The sequence below is a fragment of the Falco biarmicus genome, chromosome 6 (assembly GCF_023638135.1).
Source record: "Falco biarmicus isolate bFalBia1 chromosome 6, bFalBia1.pri, whole genome shotgun sequence".
Classification (NCBI taxonomy): Eukaryota; Metazoa; Chordata; class Aves; order Falconiformes; family Falconidae; genus Falco; species Falco biarmicus.
Genome location: NC_079293.1, coordinates 8,678,985 through 8,698,745, shown reverse-complemented (window position 1 = coordinate 8,698,745; position 19,761 = coordinate 8,678,985). Strand labels below are relative to the sequence as shown.

Below are 19,761 nucleotides of genomic sequence, written 5' to 3'. Positions count from 1 at the left end.
AAACAGAACAAAACACTCTCCTTTGACTAAATCACCAGCAGTACTACTTAAACCACTCATAGTCCAATGCGGGCTCTTGCAGAGTTATGTGAAATTACTCAGAGTTGGAGCCTTGGGTGGTGTGTTAACATTACAGGAGATGTGATATTGTTTGAGTATCTCATTTTTGAAGTTAAATTAAGACAAAAACATGATTAATTGCAGATACTGAAATCTGAAATACTTCTTTCCTGACTGCTTGGAACAAATAAAGATGAAGCAGGCCAAAGCATTAATGCACAATAATCAACTACACATGTCTGTAAACATGTTCTGTTAGGTTGCTATGAAACTTTTTATTCTTGGCAGATGAGAAGATAGATGACTTTAAGACTGCCTTAAAGTTGTTGCCTTTTAGAGGGTCAGTGGTAATTTGGATGATTGTAGGGTGCTCAACTCTGTTCTGAAAATCAAAGATCAGTCTTTTTTTATTTAAGTAAAAATAGATCAGGGGATGAAGTAATTGTTTTAAAATGGCTTCTAATAAAATACTGTTTTTTCCATAATGTTTTTAATGTTTTCAGATTTACCTGATCAGGCAACACTTCTAGAGTATTTATTCACTTGCTTAACGTACATCTAGTCTTCCTGAGTTACTGGGATAAAGAGATGAGAAGCATCAACCTTTTTTCACATAGTCCGGTTTGGCATATTGCTTCCCACGCTACTTGGAGAGGGGCACTAACCTGTTCAGATGACTGAAACTAGGGGTGTTTATAAAGCTGGGCAGGTTAATTGAAATGGACACCAGCATAATGTCTGTCTTCAGAGGCTGATGCATCTGGTTTCAGATAATGTAGAAGTACTACTTTCACCTGGAGTGACAAGTCAGCTCATGGAGCTTGTGTTAGCTTGTTTTGAGCTGCATGGCCGATACAGGTAATGGAAGACTGCGTTTTAGGAAACATTTCTTCATTGGTATGGAAATAAAATAAGGAAAGACAAAGTATCTCTGGGTTATTTGTCTGATTCAGTGTGATTTCAGCTGAAATTTGACTCAGCTGGTTTGCAAAGGATGATACGAATGGTTGTTTTTCAAAATTGACTGCCTTTTTCACATTTTGAAAAAAATACGAAATAGATAAAAATATGTAGGCTTAATGCCCTTATATGTTGAATGTTTAAATATTTTGTGTTAGTAATGATTTTCATATATCAATAAAAATAGAAGGTTAAAGCGATGCCGTGAAATTTCTGATGTTCAGGGAAGTTAATAATTTGTTTTATGCTAATGATATGTATATCTTTTTTGTTTTCTTTATAAAAGCAAGTCCTTCAAGACCCTACCTCTTGAAACTCTTTATCTTGTTTTCTCATCTAATGAACAGTAAAGTGCTTTTAATGGATCAGAATTACTGTTTTAACTGTACAATCACAACTATTCCAGAGTAATTCTCATTGAATGAGAAATTACTTGGCTCTTTCTTTACTGTTTTAAGTCATAATGATTCAGGATTATGCCTTTAGATCTGAAAGTCCAAATTAGGTGTTTCAAGCTGATCATGTTATAGCTCTCGTGTTATATTTCACATTTGCTTTTATTGAGTCTCACTTTATTTCATCATACTCCACTGATAGCAGCAGCATGCTGCTAATTTAATATCTCAATAGTATTTCTGCAGTTTTATTAGGATGTATTATGTAGTTTGAATCAGAGTGGCATACTAATGTGGGGGATCTAACATGTTTTAAATTCACTCACCTACCTCAAATTAATATTAAAGAATTATTTTTGAAGTTTTAATCCATTATTAGTTAAAAGCTTATTTTACAGGATTGTTCAAATATATTTCAATTTGTGTGATGATATAAAATTATTTAGGGGACCAATGTGTTATAATATTCCAGTGTAATCTGAAAAATATGTTCATAAAGAATAAGATTAGGTAGGTTTAATATGATTTGACTTCTGGGCACTTCTCAAAGTCTGGATTTTTTTTCCTCTGATCAGACTATTTATTGTCTATTTATGTAGGCTATGTGGTAGAGTTTTAAAGCAGACTTACCTGCATTTCAGTAAATTGGTATGTGTTAAAAATTGAATAGAAATTCAAATGAAGGAAAAAAGCTAATTGAATATTTGATTTCATTATAAAAGTGCCATATTCTAAAATTTACTGTGAAAACTTACTGTTACTTTTTTTCCTTTGGTCTCTTCTGTAGTATTTTTTTTTTTCAGTGTTTTCTTTGCTGGTTGTATCCTGTATCAAAATCACGTAAGCGAGTGAAGTGAAATATATTTCACTGCCAACTTTTAAGAAGTAGGGAAGTAATACGTCTTGGTAATGTTAATGCATTTTTAGTTTATTAAAATGAGAGTTCTTTTAAATTAAAATTTTAAATGCATCAGTGAAAGGCGAAGGGTAACAAGATGCCCAATTCATAGAGCCCTAGATGAAATTAAAAAAAAAGGGAAGGAGGTGTTTGCCAAGTGTTTTGTGTGTTACAGATGGATGATACAGGTACAGGGGCAGCTCTTGTGGTTGCATCTGAAGCAGGGCTTCCCCACCTTCACAGATGGTGGTAAGGCCTGGGGCAGCTGCCTATTTGCGACTTACATTCCTTTTTCCTTGACCATGATACCTGTCAGTGGATGGAGTGCACCAGAGGGTGCTGTATAGCTTGGAAACTGAGATTACAGCCATCCTGCAGGAATGAGAACATTTTACGCAGCATATGCTTTCTCTAGGTTCAAATAATCTTGCATTCTCCTTGTTACAGAAGTTCTTTCATCTGTCCGTGGCGTTATTCTCCTTCTCCATCCTATGGATTAGTTTACTGATCTATTTACTCTGTAGAAATGGGATTAAATAGGCCTGAAAGCCAAAGCTTCTTACTCTGCATGGGAGGAACGTGGTACTGATGTGACTAAAATATTCTCTAGTCAGCTTTTAAGAGACGAGATGATTCTTGTGTGAAGCTTTTTGAACTGATTTTTGTTAATTCTTGGCAGTAAAGCTAAGACACAATTGATGTCTGTTAGAAGTGAGTATAACTTGAATTATGAGGACAATGGAAACAAGTTACATCTTCAATAAATATCTTCCTCAGTTCAGGGTTCTCCAGAGCGTTCTGTCTTTCTGCTGCTTGGAATGAAAATTTTTCAGGGCTGGGGCTGTTCTTATGTAATGACAGTGCCAGACACATCGGTAGCACTAGGGAAGAAAGGACAGAAATACGCAGGCTCGTAGTGTTACTGTAGCATGCTGGCAAAATAAATGCCCAGCAAGAATAAATGGCAGCGCCACGAAGCTACTGCCATTTTCACATCCTCACTTAAGACATACTCAGTCTGAATACCTTTTGAGCATAGTACCATCAGAGATTATTATTTTTCTTCCAGGAGATATGAAACAAAGTACAGATGACCCACATCTGGAAATTAGTGAGATCAGCTTGCTAACACACCTTGGAAATGAGAGCTAGCAGTTTTTTCTACTTGTAAAATGTTCTCTAATCTGCCAGGTGCTTTGCTGTGATTCAGAGTTGATCAAGATAATGTTGGGTGTGTTTGACATCCAGACAACAACCCCCCACTTTCTTTCAAAAGCTGTGCAATAATTTTGTTGATCTGAAATAAAATTTTAATTACTGAGCTAGCTGTGGTAACTTTTTTTATCTCCAGAGGCAATAATAGGACTAAGTCACAAGAATGCAAAAAGTTTCTTGGAAGTTTATTTCTAAACAAGAAGCGGAGACAAACTAAATCTGTAGCAAGTGCAGCCTTACCTTACAAAAGATGACACTGATAAGACTGGGCACTGCTTATGGAGAATGTGGGCAAAAGGCAGTATACTTTCATACAGATGCTCTTGTAGATCCATCTGCCTTTGAGTATGGACAGTTAGTTTTGACTGCCTGAAAAAAATGGAAGTAACAATACTTTCTGTATTGTAAGTTTTTTTGAATGCTTGTAAGTATTCTTTACTTTCCCATATAAGCATGAGGGGGGATATGAATGCTTATCTGTAATATACATAAGAACATACTGTTGTCCTTGAAGTGTTAAGAACACTGTAAGCTATAGAAACTGTTCTTACCTTTCATTTTGTTTCTCCTTGTCATCTCTGACCTAGTACAAATTAAAATGAAAGTATCTTTACCTGTAATGGATGCTTATTGTTTCTACACCTAAAAAAAGCCCATCTAAAGAGCCTAATGCTTAATTGCAAGTGACTTGTTTATAACTTGAATATTTCTCGGGCTGTGTTTTCCACTTAGAGACGGTGTGTTAAAGGAATTGTGTGGTGTGTGGTGTTTTGTGTGTTGTTTTTTTTTTATAGGTAAAGACAGAGTTTTCAACACCCCCTTGTGTGAACAAGGAATTGTTGGCTTTGGTATTGGAGTTGCTGTTGCTGGTGCTACAGCCATTGCAGAAATCCAGTTTGCAGATTATATTTTTCCAGCATTTGATCAGGTTTGTACTAATAGTTTTGAGAGAAGTAAAAAGGATTCTTATGACTGTTTAAATTACTCTTCTGTTAGCATTAATACTTGGTTTGAATTTGTAATTTTTTCTAATACATCCACAGCTGTATTGCTAATATTTGTGCATGCTTTAAGTAAACAGGAAGGTGCCAGGGCTAGTTTGAAGGCTCATTAAATAATGGAAATTAAAGATGTGTTTGAAGCAAATGTCTCTGTTTTTGTTTTTGGTTTTGTGGCTGCGTTGGCTTCAGCAGCCTTAAATTCCTCAGCTGTGTCTTCCCATTTACTTCTCTATGCTTCTGCAGCTTGCCGAGTGTCCACAGGGCAAACTACAGTTTTGAACTGGGCTGGTTGACAGTATGGGAAAGGGGAAACTGGGTTATATGGCTACTCTGGAGCCCTAGGCTTCTAACTTCAACATGCTAAATTATTGCTTCATTTACCTTGGAAAATGTTTGCCTTTCCACTGACTTGCAGGATTTCTTTTCTTCTTTGCCCTCTGAATTCTATGCATAGTGCAGATGGAGTTACGTCTCATGTATTTTAAGAGGCTTGGTGATGCATAACTAAAGGTATTGGACTGAATGGTACTTGTTTGTGTATATCTTCCCAGATTGTTAACGAAGCAGCAAAATACCGTTACCGCTCTGGAGATCTGTTTAATTGTGGAAACCTCACCATCAGAGCCCCCTGGGGCTGTGTGGGTCATGGTGCACTATATCACTCTCAAAGTCCAGAAGCTTTTTTTGCTCACTGTCCAGGAATAAAGGTACAGTAGCTCTTACTTTATGAAGATTTAATTTTGTTTGTTTGGGTTTTGTTTTTTAATGGACTACAGTTAGTCTGGGTACAGGCAGGGGAAGAATGGAAGTCAGTCCACAACAAAATATCTGACTATGCTAATTAAAAACTTTTCTAGCAGTTCTTAAACTGCATTAAGTGTTTGAGAATTTATAGGTATTATTGGAGCAGTCTTTAGCAGACATAGCATTTTGTATTTGTGTGCTTTTTACACTAAAAGCATGCATTTTGCATCTGTTTTATGTCCAGTATAGTACAGAAATTAAAAGCTAACAGCAATGAATAGTACTTTCCTTTTTCTTTTTGCATCTGTCTTAAGTGTGTTACTGAATTCATTTATATGAATGACAGTGACAGACAGTGGCACAAACTGAAACACGAGAGGTTTTGTCTGAGTATAAGGAAGCACTTGGCACAGGTTGGCCAGAGCGGTTTTGGAGCCTCTATCCTTGGAGGTGTTCACAGGTTGTCTGCACGTGGTCCTGGGCAATTCGTTCTAGGTGGCTCTGCTTGAGCAGGGGTGTTGAATCAGGTGACCTCTGGGGGTCCCTGCCAACCTTAAATATTCTGTGATGCTCTGCATGACAACTGTCTTGCTGTATGAGACAGTGGCATCCCTTGAAGCTAAGATTCCTGGTGCTGCTTAGATAGATACAACTTTCCTGGAGAAGAGGGAGCGATGGGATCTAGTCATCCTAGGTTTAAGAGAGCAATGTCTGCCAGCTCTCCATTTTTTTCTGAGCAAATTTTTGTCTATGGACTTGCACTTCTGGGTTAGTAGGCATCCAGTCCATTGCGAAACAACTCATAGCTTGATTAGCGTGGAAGACTTCAGCATACAATTACTGGTTTTGCTTAAGACATATGTTCATTGTTTATCTGTTTAATCTATTGTCTATATATAATTTTGGTGTTCTAAAGCCTCTGGTATTACTCATTTACAGGGAGGCCGTAGCCATTTCTCCTACTTGTTTCTCTTGACTTAAAATCTTGTATTATTCACGTTTTATTTATTTCATGATGTTTGAGAACCAGAATGTATTTTTGTCTTTGGGTGTTCTTTATGATCTTTGATGTGTTCCTGTTCTGAACTTGAAAATATTTCCTAATATAGACAAATGCAATCTACAAAGTCTTTTGCCATGTAATTGAATCAAATGGTTTCTTGAGCTAGTTTAAAAACCAGAGTAGTTTATTACCATATGGAAGCACAAGATAACTTACCAGATTAATATACTTGATGCCAGGTCTAGCTAATTTATGCTGATCATCTTGGTCAGTCCCAAATCATTTTATACTGAACCAAGTGCTGAGATTTAGTGGTCCACTCTAATGATCAAAATTCTTTCTAATTCATAGCAACCTAGTGCTACTGTGCTTAATTTTCTGAATAAGTTAGTCAGAATTTTATATGATTACTTTTCTCTCATCTATGATCTTTCTTCTTGTTTTTTCATTTTCTTTCACTTTTTCTTGGGTGAAGCCTAAAATAGGTTGCTACCACTAACAGCTGTCATCTCAGTTAAAGGTAAAAGGCACATTAAATTCTGTGGATCTGGTAGAAAAATATGCTAGTTTTTGATGGACAGGTATTTTGGACTATCTTTAGAATTTTGTATTTTTGAGAAAACAATATTGTTCCTTCAATTTTTTTTTTGGTGAAGCTGTTCATTAATGCAGTTATTAATGTTTGAAGGCCTTATCTTCAAGTTTGTAGGTCTTTTTTTGAATGAATCCAATGCCAGCACTTGACATATGAATCCAGAAATGCAAATTAACTTGTGGTTCAGATGCACTTGCAAAAATCCTGTATCTCTGCATATTTTCTCCAAAGTGCTGGAGGAAAGACCATGTATTACAATCTGGGAAGGGTAGGATTGATCTTTGGGGAGAGGGATATTCAAAACTGCCCTCTTATTAAACGCTGTGGCAGGTTCCTGACTTAAGACCTTTATTTTGTGTTTTTCTTAAGTGAAAAGTAGGGTTTGGATTTCCCAAGCAAAAGGGAGTTTGTACAACCCTGGCTGTTCAAGGGAAGGACTGTAATCAGTTAGTACTTAAGACAAGGCTGTTGGGGTGATGAGGACATTGCTAGTTGATTGTATCTTTTGTGTACTGTGGTGAGGATGTATATCTTAATGGATCAGTCTGTCTTCCAAAATTACTGTATTGACACTCTTCATTCCATTGTAAGACTGCTCCAGGGTATTTGCTGTCATGGCTAGAAGCTTTCTTTTTGTTTCCAGCATAAATTTGTTCCAGACTAACTTGTATATTTGACTTACCTGTTCTTCATCTTCCCTTTAATATACTAAGAGAACAATTGTTTTCCCTTTAGTCTTTGTTTTGTTAGGCTAAACAACTCAAACTATCAAAGAGGTGTTAACAATTTCTGAAGCTTTTTTGGCACCTGTTTCATTTTCTTCCAGAACAGTTGATATAGTCATGAAGTATTCCAGCTGAGTTTCTAGCAGTGATTTTTGCATTAGAATTAACGCTTCCTTGGCTATGTTATTTTACATTTTTAGGGCTGTACTGCATAGTGTCATAGTCATCCTTTCAGCAGATGATAAACTTAAATCTGAATTTTTACTGCTGACTTCTAAACTTATAACAAAAATGTAGTTCTTAAATGTGTGACTTCTCAGTATGTTTTGTTTGGTTTGCTTCTGCTTTTGTCAGTCATGTTCTCAATGTTAACTAGGTCTTTTTGGTATCATCCTCTGCAGCGGTGATGACTCAGCTTTTGAATAGTTTTCATTACCATATTTCAACTTAACATTGTAAATGAATAAGGTAAATATGGGTCATTTTTAGAACAGACTTTAAGAAGCTGCACTAGTAACATCCATCAGCTGGGTAATTTCCCATGTGTCTGTTACCAAATGCTTTGGTGAAATATTAATAGACTACTTCTTCCTTGTTTAGAAGAATCACTTATCAAGTTAATTTGATGTGATAGCAGATTTAGGTGGTGTTTGGACTCTTTTCTGTTACTTTTGTATGATTAAATGTTCTTAATCTCAAAAATATTTTGAAACCTTGGAAACTCCTGGAGTCAGTAAGCTAACATGTCTGTAGTTACATGGATTTTTTTTTTTCTTTAAAAATGTGCTGAAAATGTTTTCAGTCAGAAGGGGCCACTTCTAACTTCACAGCTATAAAAATGTTTGCTAGTAGACATGGTGCATGTATCAGCTTTTTTGATCTCTGGAATGTAAATTAGCTAGTCCTTCTGCTTTGAGGGAATTGAGCTCTTCGGTTGTATTTTCATTTAAATTGTGATAATTTCGTAACTTCCTGTTCATAACCAGCATTCTTTTAGGTCATCCAAAATTGACTCTTCTGTTGGGAAATCAATTATATTTTTTCATTCCAAGTTTTCAGTTTGCATCTGGAAGGAAGCCTTGCTTAGTTTTCTCTTTGCTTGATAATAGTTTCAGGTATTTTTTTGGTATTTGTTAATTTCCAAAATGAACAAAAAATTTCAGGCTTTCACCATAAGCAAAGGAAGTCAACTTTAAATAGCTGTTTTCTTTTTTTGTCTTCAAAACGTACTGGACTAAGTCTGAACATCTTCCAGTCCTGCTCTGATGAATCTTTATCCAACCAAGTGAGGATCACTCAGTTGAATTTTTTTTGTCATATATCTACATTAATTTACTAAACTAACGTATTTTTTTTTAATCCAACTGATTTTCTTTTGTTCAGTTTACCTCAATGTTATTGTTAAAATGTTAGTTCAACTTTATCGGAGGGAAGTGCATTAGTATCTAAATTGTGGTGTAGAGGGGAGCTATTCAAGCCTCCTCAATGAACAAAATAAAATTGGGGTGTATGATTATGTAGCACTGATATTAATTCACTTTAAGAACTGCTCAATCTGTACACAAGTTTATTTAAAGTGAATAATTGCTTGGTTTTTGATATTAATTGAGGAAGCTTGTAGAAGAATTGCAGTTTAAGTAAACTATTAAAAAATATCTTTACAGATTGTTATTCCAAGGAGTCCTCTTCAGGCCAAAGGACTGCTGCTGTCATGCATAGAGGACAAAAATCCATGCATATTCTTTGAACCTAAAATACTTTACAGAGCCGCAGGTAAAGATTTATATCCTGTATTTTCCAATAAAGGAACACGCTTTTTTTTGCGCATATATGTTGATAGTCACAATTGAAACAATGTAGCAGAAGTCTTGACTTGTTTTGTCTCTAGCTATGTTTGGAGTTTGTGTTTTTAGAGGAAGTGTGAAAACTGAGTAAGATCTCTAAATTTGGCTGCAAAGATAAATGAACATTTACAGTCTGATTCATATTCATTCATAACATTCAGTTAACTTTGGAAGTGGAATGCTTTGTACAGTCATGGTTTAAAAAAACCCCCAGAACTAAGAGCATTATCCTTTATCAAATTGCAATATAAATTTGATAGAAGTTAAACTGCTTTCTTTTTGATAACTCTAGTTACTGAAAAAAGTTTCCAGATGTTTATTTCCAAAAGAACTGAACTTCACCATCAGCATTTTCCCAAAGTTAAAATTTCTTTTGAGGGCTTGATTTCTAACAGTCGTGAAAATCTGCCCCCTTAGATTTTAATCTTGCGTGGAAGGAGGTGCAAGTGCCATTATTTTTCATTTGTTTCAGTCATAGTGCATTTTTTGCTTCATAGAAGTTTTAACAGTTATTATGCGTAACATACAAGAACAGAGTAATTTGATGATGAGAGTGCTTGAGGTCATTGTAAAAAAAAAAAAAAAAAAAGCTTGTTACTACTTTGGACTAGAGAAACTGGACTGAGAACAGATAATGGATGAAAGCAAATATTGCATGTGGAGGCAGGCAGAGTGGGTGGATGAGCTGGTAAAACAGGACTCAAGCCATCACTTACCTCCAGCATTTCTATGTCATACAGCTTGATACACCAACTATGGCTGAATCCGTTAATCAATTTATAAGTTGACTGTGTGAACTGGTGATGAGTGAAGGACAAAATGTTTGTATTTTACTTGGGACCTCTTAACATCACTTTTCCATCAGTACATCCATTTTGTTTGTTAGTAAATTTATCTTCTTCCTAGAGAATAGAACCAAAAAATATCAAGGGAAAGATTTAGAAAGCAGACATCAAAGCTACAAAAAATAGCAGAGTAACTCAGGAACAAATAGGATTTTTACCAGGGAAATGGCTTATTTGCTTCTATATTTTCAAAAAAAGTCCAGAATTTCCATTAGCAATGTATTTGTAAAGTGCTGCTATTTTTATTGTGGTGTGATGTACCCAGAGAGTGTTGCATTTCTTAAGTTGAGTGTGTTTTGAGAGCTTACTGAAATTTAGCAATAAATACCTCTGACCCTTTGTTTAGATGAAGTAGTTTGTAAAAGGAACTTGAGTCTGAGTCCTATTAGAGAAAAAGATGGAAGCTGAAATTTGTTGTGTCTTTAAAACAGCCCTTTTTTACCTCAGTGTTTACAAGTCACAAATACACACTGAGAATATAGGGAGGTTTTTGTTTGAGGAAATTAACTTGAAAGCAGTTGCTGGATCATCTGGTGAACATAAATCAACCTTGCGATTGAAATCTTGAGTAAAAGACGTGCTGAAATAGTGGTTAATGCTATTTGTTTTGGTTGATAACTAACTGCGGTGTTGCTGCAAGATGATGTTGGCAATTTCTGAAAGACTCTGGTTTCTTCCTATATTCTGATAGCCTGATTTTTCAGAGACATTACCTGTGGTTTTTTTAGTCATTGATTTCCACCAGAAACTTCCAGTTTAACATTGATATATTTTTTAGGAGAAAGGTGGTATATTAGTAGTATAATAAGGTATAAATCCCCATCCAAGACCTGGGACCTCATTGTTCCAGACAAAAAACCCCTAATTTTCTTTATTTCCTCTACGATGGCTAAGGCATCGAATAATGAAATTATATTGCCCCTACCATACATTTCTTTTCTAGTTCTAGCTTCATGTGAACAGACGTGTTTGTTGCAGACAATGTCATGACTGATGTTACAGGGGGTGTGTAAAGACTTCATTGAAAAATTAGGTTTTGAAGATTATAATGAGCAGTATTTTCTATCTGTAAAAGTAATGTCGGCATTTGAGCCTCTCAACCAGGGGTCCTCAAACTACGGCCCGCGGGCCGGGAATGGCCCCCCAGGGTCCTCAATCCGGCCCCCGGTATTTACAGACCCCCCCGCCGGGGGTTGGGGGGGAACCAAGCAGCCGCAGATGGCCTGCTGCCACTTCATCCGCGCCGGCCCCCTGGTTAAAAAGTTCGAGGACCCCTGCTCTAAACAGCTATCTGTAGTATTTTATTCAGAGTTGTTAATATCTTTGAAATTTCAGCTGAAAATAGGCTGTAGATGGGATAGCCTTTAAAACACAGGATGTCTGTCCTTGTTTGTGTGGGTTGAAGCTACTAATGCTTTGTTTAAAACAAACAAAACAAAAAATGACAAAATCCCCACAACTACTACATCCCAACCAAACAAAAACCTATGCCCTCTGCTTCTGCCCCCGGTGTTGCTGTTCCTGTTGAAATTAGCTGTTGGATGCTAGTGATGGAAGATAGCTTATATATCCTAAGGTAGATCGATACTGAAGTTGCTTTTTGAGAATGTTAGGCAGGGTGCCAGGTCATTGCTGTTTTATGAAAGCTCTTGTGCAGAACCAACCTTGTGATTTTGCATTTAATGCATACCTTCAAGGAGCTATATATAGGCTTACCAATTGCTTTCAAGGTGTTTTTTGGGTTTGGGTGTGGGGTTTTTTTTGCTTGTTGATGACAGGGCAGGTTTTTCAAGATGCAAGCATAGATTCCCACCCCCCCGGGCCCCCAACAGTAAAGACATTGTACAAAATAATCTTCATAAATGTTTTGACATTTGCTTGGTCTCCAAGGTAGATCAGAGCTGTAGCACAAAATATTTCAATGCGACAATCACATGGATATTGTGATTGCTTGCTGTTTGCTTTGAATAATGCATTTAGGTGGATGTCTTTCCAAATGAACACAGATGTGCTTATTCAAGTATGTTGTATGCCTATTCAGACATGAGGTAAAACTAACCATGTTATTAAGTGAGCAGTTGTTTCCATGTGAATATTTGCTATCCAAACATGCCTTTTCCCACACAAGATACAAGAATAAAACTAGGTCTTAAATCTTAATCACCCCTGGGAGAAAGGTGGGTGTTGAAGTAGCATTGTCTTAATTTTACCACATTCACACTGTGATGAACTGAGGAGAAAAAGCAACGTCCTAAGTGAAGAATAGCTTTGCAAGAACATCTTGAAAATGTTTTCCAGTTCATTCAAAAAGTAACTCACACCTTAGATATCCAAGAGACCTAGTAACATCAAAAACAGGGAGTGGACTTAAAGTGAAGATCTTAAACTTTGCCTCAGTGTCTGTTAATAGTAGGTTTTGAAAGTTACAGAAGAGAACTATCTGTTTTGTTTGAATGAAATAGAATTGTTAAGTTCCATATTATGCATTAGCTTTAATGTGCAACCAATTTGAAATAGTCCCTATGTACAGATACATGTGTTTGTTTATAGGTGTATATATAACATGTTAGCTATATGTATATGTTTGTGTAGATCTGTATACAAAACATATAAAGTGGTAATTAGATTGGAAAAGGAGTATACTTAGTATGTGTAGCTGTAGCTAATGATTGCAGATTTCTTCTTCCCATACTCTGAAGCAGTACAGTGCTGCGTCTGTGGCGAAGCCCACAGTCAGGACTGCATATTTCTCTTGCAGAGTCACCCCTCTTACTAGCAGTTTGTTTAGCAGAGGATTTGCTGTTCCTGCCTGTGCCTGGGCTCTTCGGAGTGCTCACCCTTACTCCTTATTTACTTTCTTGGACAGTTATGGCAGTGCCACTACCAGCTTGGTTGTACATATGTGGAGTGGAGATGACAGTGTTTTTCTCCCCCGGATAGCTCTTTTTCTTTAAAAACTCTTGAGTGGAGGATCTTGGCCAGTCTAGCAGCCCTGCATGGTTCCCACAGGAGATAGAACAGCCTTTTAGTTGCCTCACTCCAGTCCCTTCCAGCAGCTGGTATTTGGGAGACATGCTGTTCCCACCCCAGGAGCTGGTGGCCAAGACAATACCACAGGCCCAGTGTGCCTGCACCCTGGTTTGAGTGCTGTTGCTGGCCCAGTGTCTTGTCTTCTCGTGCTGGTCTCACCAGCAGCTGGCGCTTGGTCCTGGTAGCACACACCACGTGCACAGGGTAAGATTTCAAAAGAAGCTAGGACTGACCACCGTAGTGAGGCAGAGGGATCAGTCAGGCTACGTGCTGACTGGCCCCATTTATAACCCTTTCTATTTCTTCCCCACCTTGTTCGTCCCCAGTCCCCTTCACCTTCACATGCCTTCATCAGCTGGTGTAGTTCCATGCACACACCCCACCCCCCAGCACCCTGGACCCTCAGGTTTGTGTGCTTACCAGTTGCAAAGTCCTGGTTTGCCCATAGCTTCTTGATGGCCCTTCGCTCAGTGTTCCTGACCAGGTTTGGTTTTGGTCTTTGTCTCTGTTCTGTTTGTCTCATTTGTGTCTCTGTATATTTTGTTTATAGCTTCTCCTTTTTCTCTGTCATCCTGTTTGACAAGGTCCTCTGTCAGATGATATTACTGAAAGAAACGCTCCCACATTCCCCATACCCTTACTGATAAGTGGGACTGAGCAGGTTTGGTTCTTGTTACTGCTTTCCTCGTTGTTTGTTGGGTAGGCTTGTGCCTCTGTGTGTTCTTCCTTATGGCTTCTCCCTCTTCCTGTTATCCCCTTTTGCATTGAAAAGATCCATGTCCAGACACCCTTAAGGGAGCAGACGCTTACTTCTCCCACATAACCTTACAGTGGTCATCGGTTTTGTGTATGTTAATTTGTCTTGTATAAAATCAGAAAGGAGCAAAGAAATGTAAGCCTTTCTGGGTAAAAGCCCGGAGTTAAATATACAAGTACACATATATAGAGAGAATTCTGTTACTGGTTAACTTAGATTATAATGTTAGTGAAGGTGCGATGGTGATGTCCCCCTAAATGTCAGAGATACTAAGAAAATACCTGAATTAAAAATAAAAAGGAAGCTTTGATTTACAAAAAGTAGTTAACAGCCTGTGCAGTGTCAAGAGCACATAATAGTTATGAATCAAAGGAGAAGATGAGTCACCTTGACATTATCAGGTTCAGACATCTTGTGGAGAACCTACTCTGATGTTTTTTGACCTTTTCAGTTTCATTTAATTGTACTATATATGACATCGGTGGTGTAGAAATAAATATGACTTGCATCAGTGGTTGTTATAGAGACAGGACAGGTAAGATGAGAAAACATGTTTTCCTTCTAGTGTTCAGACTTCTCTTCCAGAAAAAGCAACAGATGGTGCAGCCTCTTAAAATTAACTTATGATGGCCTTTTCTCTCTGATAATTACAACTGTTTGTTGATTGCTTTATTTGAAATCTGTATTTGAAATATTTATATCTTCAATAATAGATGAATGGGCTGCTTTGTATATAAACATTGTCATCCTGGTTTGGTTAATTATTATGGAAGAATATGCACAGCATAATTTCATATGCTGCTTTTCACCATTGCTAGTGGAGGAAGGAAGGCATTTGAATAAAATCCTGCCAAATCTGGACTTCCCTAAGAATTCTTGACAAGCTGAATTTTGCTTTTAATAAAGTCAAGAATTCTAGATGAGCTCATCCAATAGACATCTTGTTACAGAATGGTTTAGCTATAATAAGAAATCAGTTAATTTGTGTAATTGGATGTTATATTTAATTCCCCTGAGTGCGTAAAACTATTAGACAGAGAAGGAGCTGTTTGTATCATGTACACTGTCCAGTTCTTCCTCTGGTGCATCCCACTGTCACTTCAAAACCTTCTCGTTCATGTCAGTTGCCTGGGTTTCTACTTGAAGGTCCTGTGGCATCTTTATAAGGTTCTTGTTCTCCAGGTTTCATGTAGGTGACCTTCCCATCAAAAAGGCAGCTATGCAGTGCCAATTAGTATAATTGTGGGTTTCATAATTATCTTTTAGGATCTCTGCTTTCATTTGCCAGAGGGTTTCATAATGTGCAAAAGCCGTAGAAGCCTGGTCTGCTTTACTGTCAACTAGTAATGTGGAGTGAGCAAGGGCTGGATGTGCCTTTCCCCTTTTTCTTTCCTCACCCTGTATTCCTTTAGCCACTCAAAGAAATGATTACAGGAAGACACTGATATTTTAGTACATTAAAAATAATTGTTTATAAAGAGATCTGATTTTGTGATATGTTTAAAAGAATCTTGTGTTTAAAATTCCATTTTTTTCTGTTTTCTTGGATTGAATGGACATGTGTTCTTGAATTATGCCGGGGGGAAAAAAGGTCCTGTTCTGTTTTTAGGAAGAATAATTTAGTTAATATGTGTTTCCTCGGTGCCTGTTCAGGTGAAGTGAGATACTTCTCACTTCACAGGCAAAAACATTTTTACTGTGAGGGTTGTCAAACACAGGAACAGGTTGCACAGAGAGAAGTTGCTGTGGAGTCCCTGACCATGGAAATAGTCAGAGCCTGACTGGACATGGCCCTGAGAACAACCAGGTCAAGGTGACCTTGCTCTGAGCAGGGGGCTTGGACTATGTGATTCTGTGAAACTTGTAGTATTTATGTATTACTACTAGCAAAAAAAAATAATACTGTAATTAAAAAAAACCCCAAACATTGACTACTTGATTTATTGAAATGTTACGTTTATAATTTATAAGCCAGAAAAAAACCCTAGATCATTCTACTTCTACTGGATCTGCCATACCAACGAAAGAAAAATAAAAAATGCTTAATTTCTTCTGCTGGTATCCCTAGGTAGGATTCTTTATCATAATTTCAAGAAGGAATTTTGTGCAGCAGGATCTCAATACCTACTTTATGAGCTATGAAATACATTAACAAATAGAGTGCCTTCTTCCCCTTCCCTGGGGGATCAGGCCCAGCCAGCATGGGCTTATGAAAGGCTGGTCATGCTTGACTATCTCCTATGACAAGATGACCTGCCTATATGGATGGGGTGGATGTTGTCTACCTGGGCGTCAGTGAAACCTTTGACACCATTTCCCACAGCATTCTCCTGCAGAAACTGGCTGCACATGGCTTGCACAGGTGTGTCCTTCACTGGGTAAAAAGTGGCTGGATGGCCGAGCCCAAAGAGTGGTGGTGAACGGAGTTACCTCCAGCTGGTGGCTGGTCACAAGCGGTGTTCCTCAGGGCTCAGCACTGGGGCCAGTCCTGTTCAATGTCCTTATCGATGATCTGGACGAGGGGATCGAGTGCACCCTCAGTGAGTTTGCAGATGACACCAAGTTGGGGGGGAATGTTGATCTGCTTGAGGGCAGGAAGGCTCTGCAGGGGGGTCTGGACAGGCTGGATCAATGGTCCAAGGCCAGCTGCATGAGGTTCAACAAGGCTCAGTGCCGGGTCCTGCACCTGGGTCACCACAACCCCACACAGCGCTACAGGCTTGGGGAAGAGCGGTTGGAAAGCTGCCTGGTGGGAAAGGACCTGGGGGTGCTGGTCAACAGCCGGCTGAACATGAGCCATCGGTGTGCCCAGGTGGCCAGGAGGCCAACAGCATCCTGGCTTGTATCAGCAACAGTGTGGCCAGCAGGACCAGGGAAGGGACTGTCCCCCTGTACTGGGCACTGGTGAGGCCGCCCCTCGAACCCTGGGTTCAGGTTTGGGCCCCTCACTGCAAGACAGACACTGAGGTGCTGGAGCGTGTCCAGAGCATGTCCTTCTGGTGCATAGACAAGTTCACCTTTACATCAGAACAATATTTCATTTAAAATATTATACATGAATGCCTTTTATCATAGCGTTAATCATTAAACCACTCAACGAATAGTGCATTGGAGCATTGATTCAAAACTAGCACAACTGACCTAACATTTCCGTCTGAAAAATAGTAAATGGGTCTTCTGTTGAGTGGAGCTACCTTAAAGGTCTTAGAGAAGACAAGATGCATAATTTTTGTCTACTCTTTCTAATTGTGATGTACTTTTGGTGAATAGATAGTAAAAATATTTAGCCTAATTTAAAACTGCTATAATTACAAGTTCTTGCTGACTCTTTCAGTGTAGGTTCTGAAAACTTCTCTCTATTTAGACATAAAAAACTGTGAAGAATTCTTCTGACATATCAGGAGGGTACTAGCACAGCTTTTCTTTCTCGTCTTGAGTATTGAAGTATAATTTCAAGTCTTGATGCTTATTAGAATTAACTACAGCAATTAGTTGAGATTTTTTTTTATCCATTGTAGCAGTGTCCTTCTCCATAGCTGAAGCTGATATTTTGATTTAGGGTACAGGACTTACTACTATCATTATTGTATATATATTTATCTTATTGCTGTGGTATGTAACATAAATTAAAGACTGTACTGAATGTGTTTTTAGCAGTATAATTAAAAATATTCTTAATTACATTTGAAATAAGCCTAATACTCAATGTGATTTTGTTTTTAGATGACATTAACGTTGAAGAAAATTTTTAGTGTATACTTTTATGGGGCGATACTAAATAAAGGAATCTACTCCTTATTTTTCCTTTGTTTTTATTTATTCAGTGGAACAAGTTCCTGTGGAGCCGTACAACATTCCACTGTCTCAAGCTGAGGTGCTGCAGACTGGCAGTGATGTGACACTGGTTGCTTGGGGCACTCAGGTTGGTAAGGCTCTTACAAGGTAGCTGTCATCCAGCAAAGCCTAAGCTAAGGGTGAGGTGATGTTTGAATAGTGTTGCATTCAGGCTCAAGTGCCAGACAATAAACTCTGTGCGTCTTCCATCACTATATGCTTGAATAAATTGATTACCAATGTTTATATTTATACAAAACTCGTTTTTTATTGTGTAAGTTTTTACTAATTTTTAGTTGAAGCCGACTTGGGAAATGTAAGAGGTACCTGTACAGGAGGTTAATAATTTATCGGTGATTATGAAAGTGCTGTATTTAAGAGTGTAGTGGTGAGATGTGACTGTGAGGAAGGCAGTGGGAGACTTCAAAGTAGTATGTTGAAAGAAAAATACAAATTTTTGCTGCATGATTTTAAAAAATGCATTTTGGGGTTCCCTTTATACAGAGAGTTAAAATTCACTGAACATTTAATACAAATAGGAATTGGTATAATATTGATTCTAACAGATAGATTTCAAAGCTGTGCAGAAACATGATTGGACCCCCCCCAAATTAAGATGTGCAAATATTGAAATATTTGGTAAGAAAACAAGTGTTTGTTTTCAAGAACTAAAGAAAAGAAATTTGAGTCTAGTTTGGAATTACCATTTCTTTTCATTACCTTTAATCTATAATCAAGGAATTGCTGTTTTCTTTGTCTAATTATATCTGAGAAGCTTTTAGAGGTATGTTATAACTTTCATCACAAGAGTATTGAACTGATTGCTGGGGTTGTGCCTCTTGTGTTTTGTTTTTTTTTTTTTTTTCTTTTAGTTTGAAATCTGTAATCTTCAGTGTTTTCCTGTGATAGGCTTCCTTTGTCAGACTAATTGATCACCTTTATCTATGGTTATTTCTATTAGCCTTTGATACTTTGCACTGGTGTTAAATTATGCACTCCTTCAGTATCTTTACTTGTACTAGTTTCTCCTGCAGAAGAGAGTTCCTATAGCTCTTCATATTTCCTTTGGAAAGTGCAAGTTTTTTGCTCCATTTGGATGAAATCTTGGTGTTCTTCATATTCCCAGAAATTGAACTGATAAAGTAATGGCTTGAAATGTGGCTGTGGAGATTTAATAATATCCTGACTTGACCCAGTAGACAGTAGTACAGACAGGACTTGGAGCGATATCCTTCAAAAAACCTGTGTGCTTTGAAGCTTGGAAAGTGTAGGCCAAGTCTTAAGACAGGCGGTTCTTTTGATGTGAATAGCAATAGGGCAGATGTGCAGCCTTAATTCAAGTTTAGGAGCTGACCAAACCACGGGTGTGGCAGTATAATACAGCGTGGGGACAGATGCTTAGTGCATATGCAGTAAATCCAACGTGCTCTGGATGTGTCAGGCTTCTGCAGATCAAGTATGTTCAGTGAGTTTGGGCTGAGAGTGTTTGCAGGCTGTGGACATAAACTTGGAACTTGCTTGCTAAATGTGCAACTAATCCAGAGTTTATTGTCAATAGGCAGAGTGCACGTACTCACTGGTTACTTACCATATGATTTTAGATGTTAAGTAGCTGCGTGGCAGCTGCTGCTCTGGTGAGGTTGCCTGATGGTTGCTTTTCTGGGTGGTACTAATGAGAGACAGGAAAGGCTTTTAGTTTCTCTCCAGTTGTGCGCAGTCTTTTGTTGTCATCAACTAATTCTTATCCTCTGTCAACTAGGTAAACATTCTCACTTAAACACCAGCGAAACGTCAAAAACGTCCATCTGATGTGCCATGTTGAAAATTCTCAAACCCTTTTATTACAGTCACAGAT

The 19,761-nt window shown here is 37.9% G+C and overlaps 1 protein-coding gene across 4 annotated transcripts in view; it reads left to right on the top strand.

Moving 5' to 3' along the window:
• BCKDHB (branched chain keto acid dehydrogenase E1 subunit beta) overlaps positions 1 to 19,761 on the top strand; it is a 129,182-nt gene that overhangs the window by 19,993 nt on the left and 89,428 nt on the right. For all 4 annotated transcript variants that reach the window (XM_056343300.1, XM_056343299.1, XM_056343301.1 and 1 more), the window contains exons 4-7: positions 4,323 to 4,456; positions 5,081 to 5,236; positions 9,261 to 9,369; positions 17,897 to 17,994. In XM_056343300.1, the coding sequence (XP_056199275.1) occupies positions 4,323 to 4,456; positions 5,081 to 5,236; positions 9,261 to 9,369; positions 17,897 to 17,994 (497 nt within the window). The remainder of the gene's footprint in view (positions 1 to 4,322; positions 4,457 to 5,080; positions 5,237 to 9,260; positions 9,370 to 17,896; positions 17,995 to 19,761) is intronic.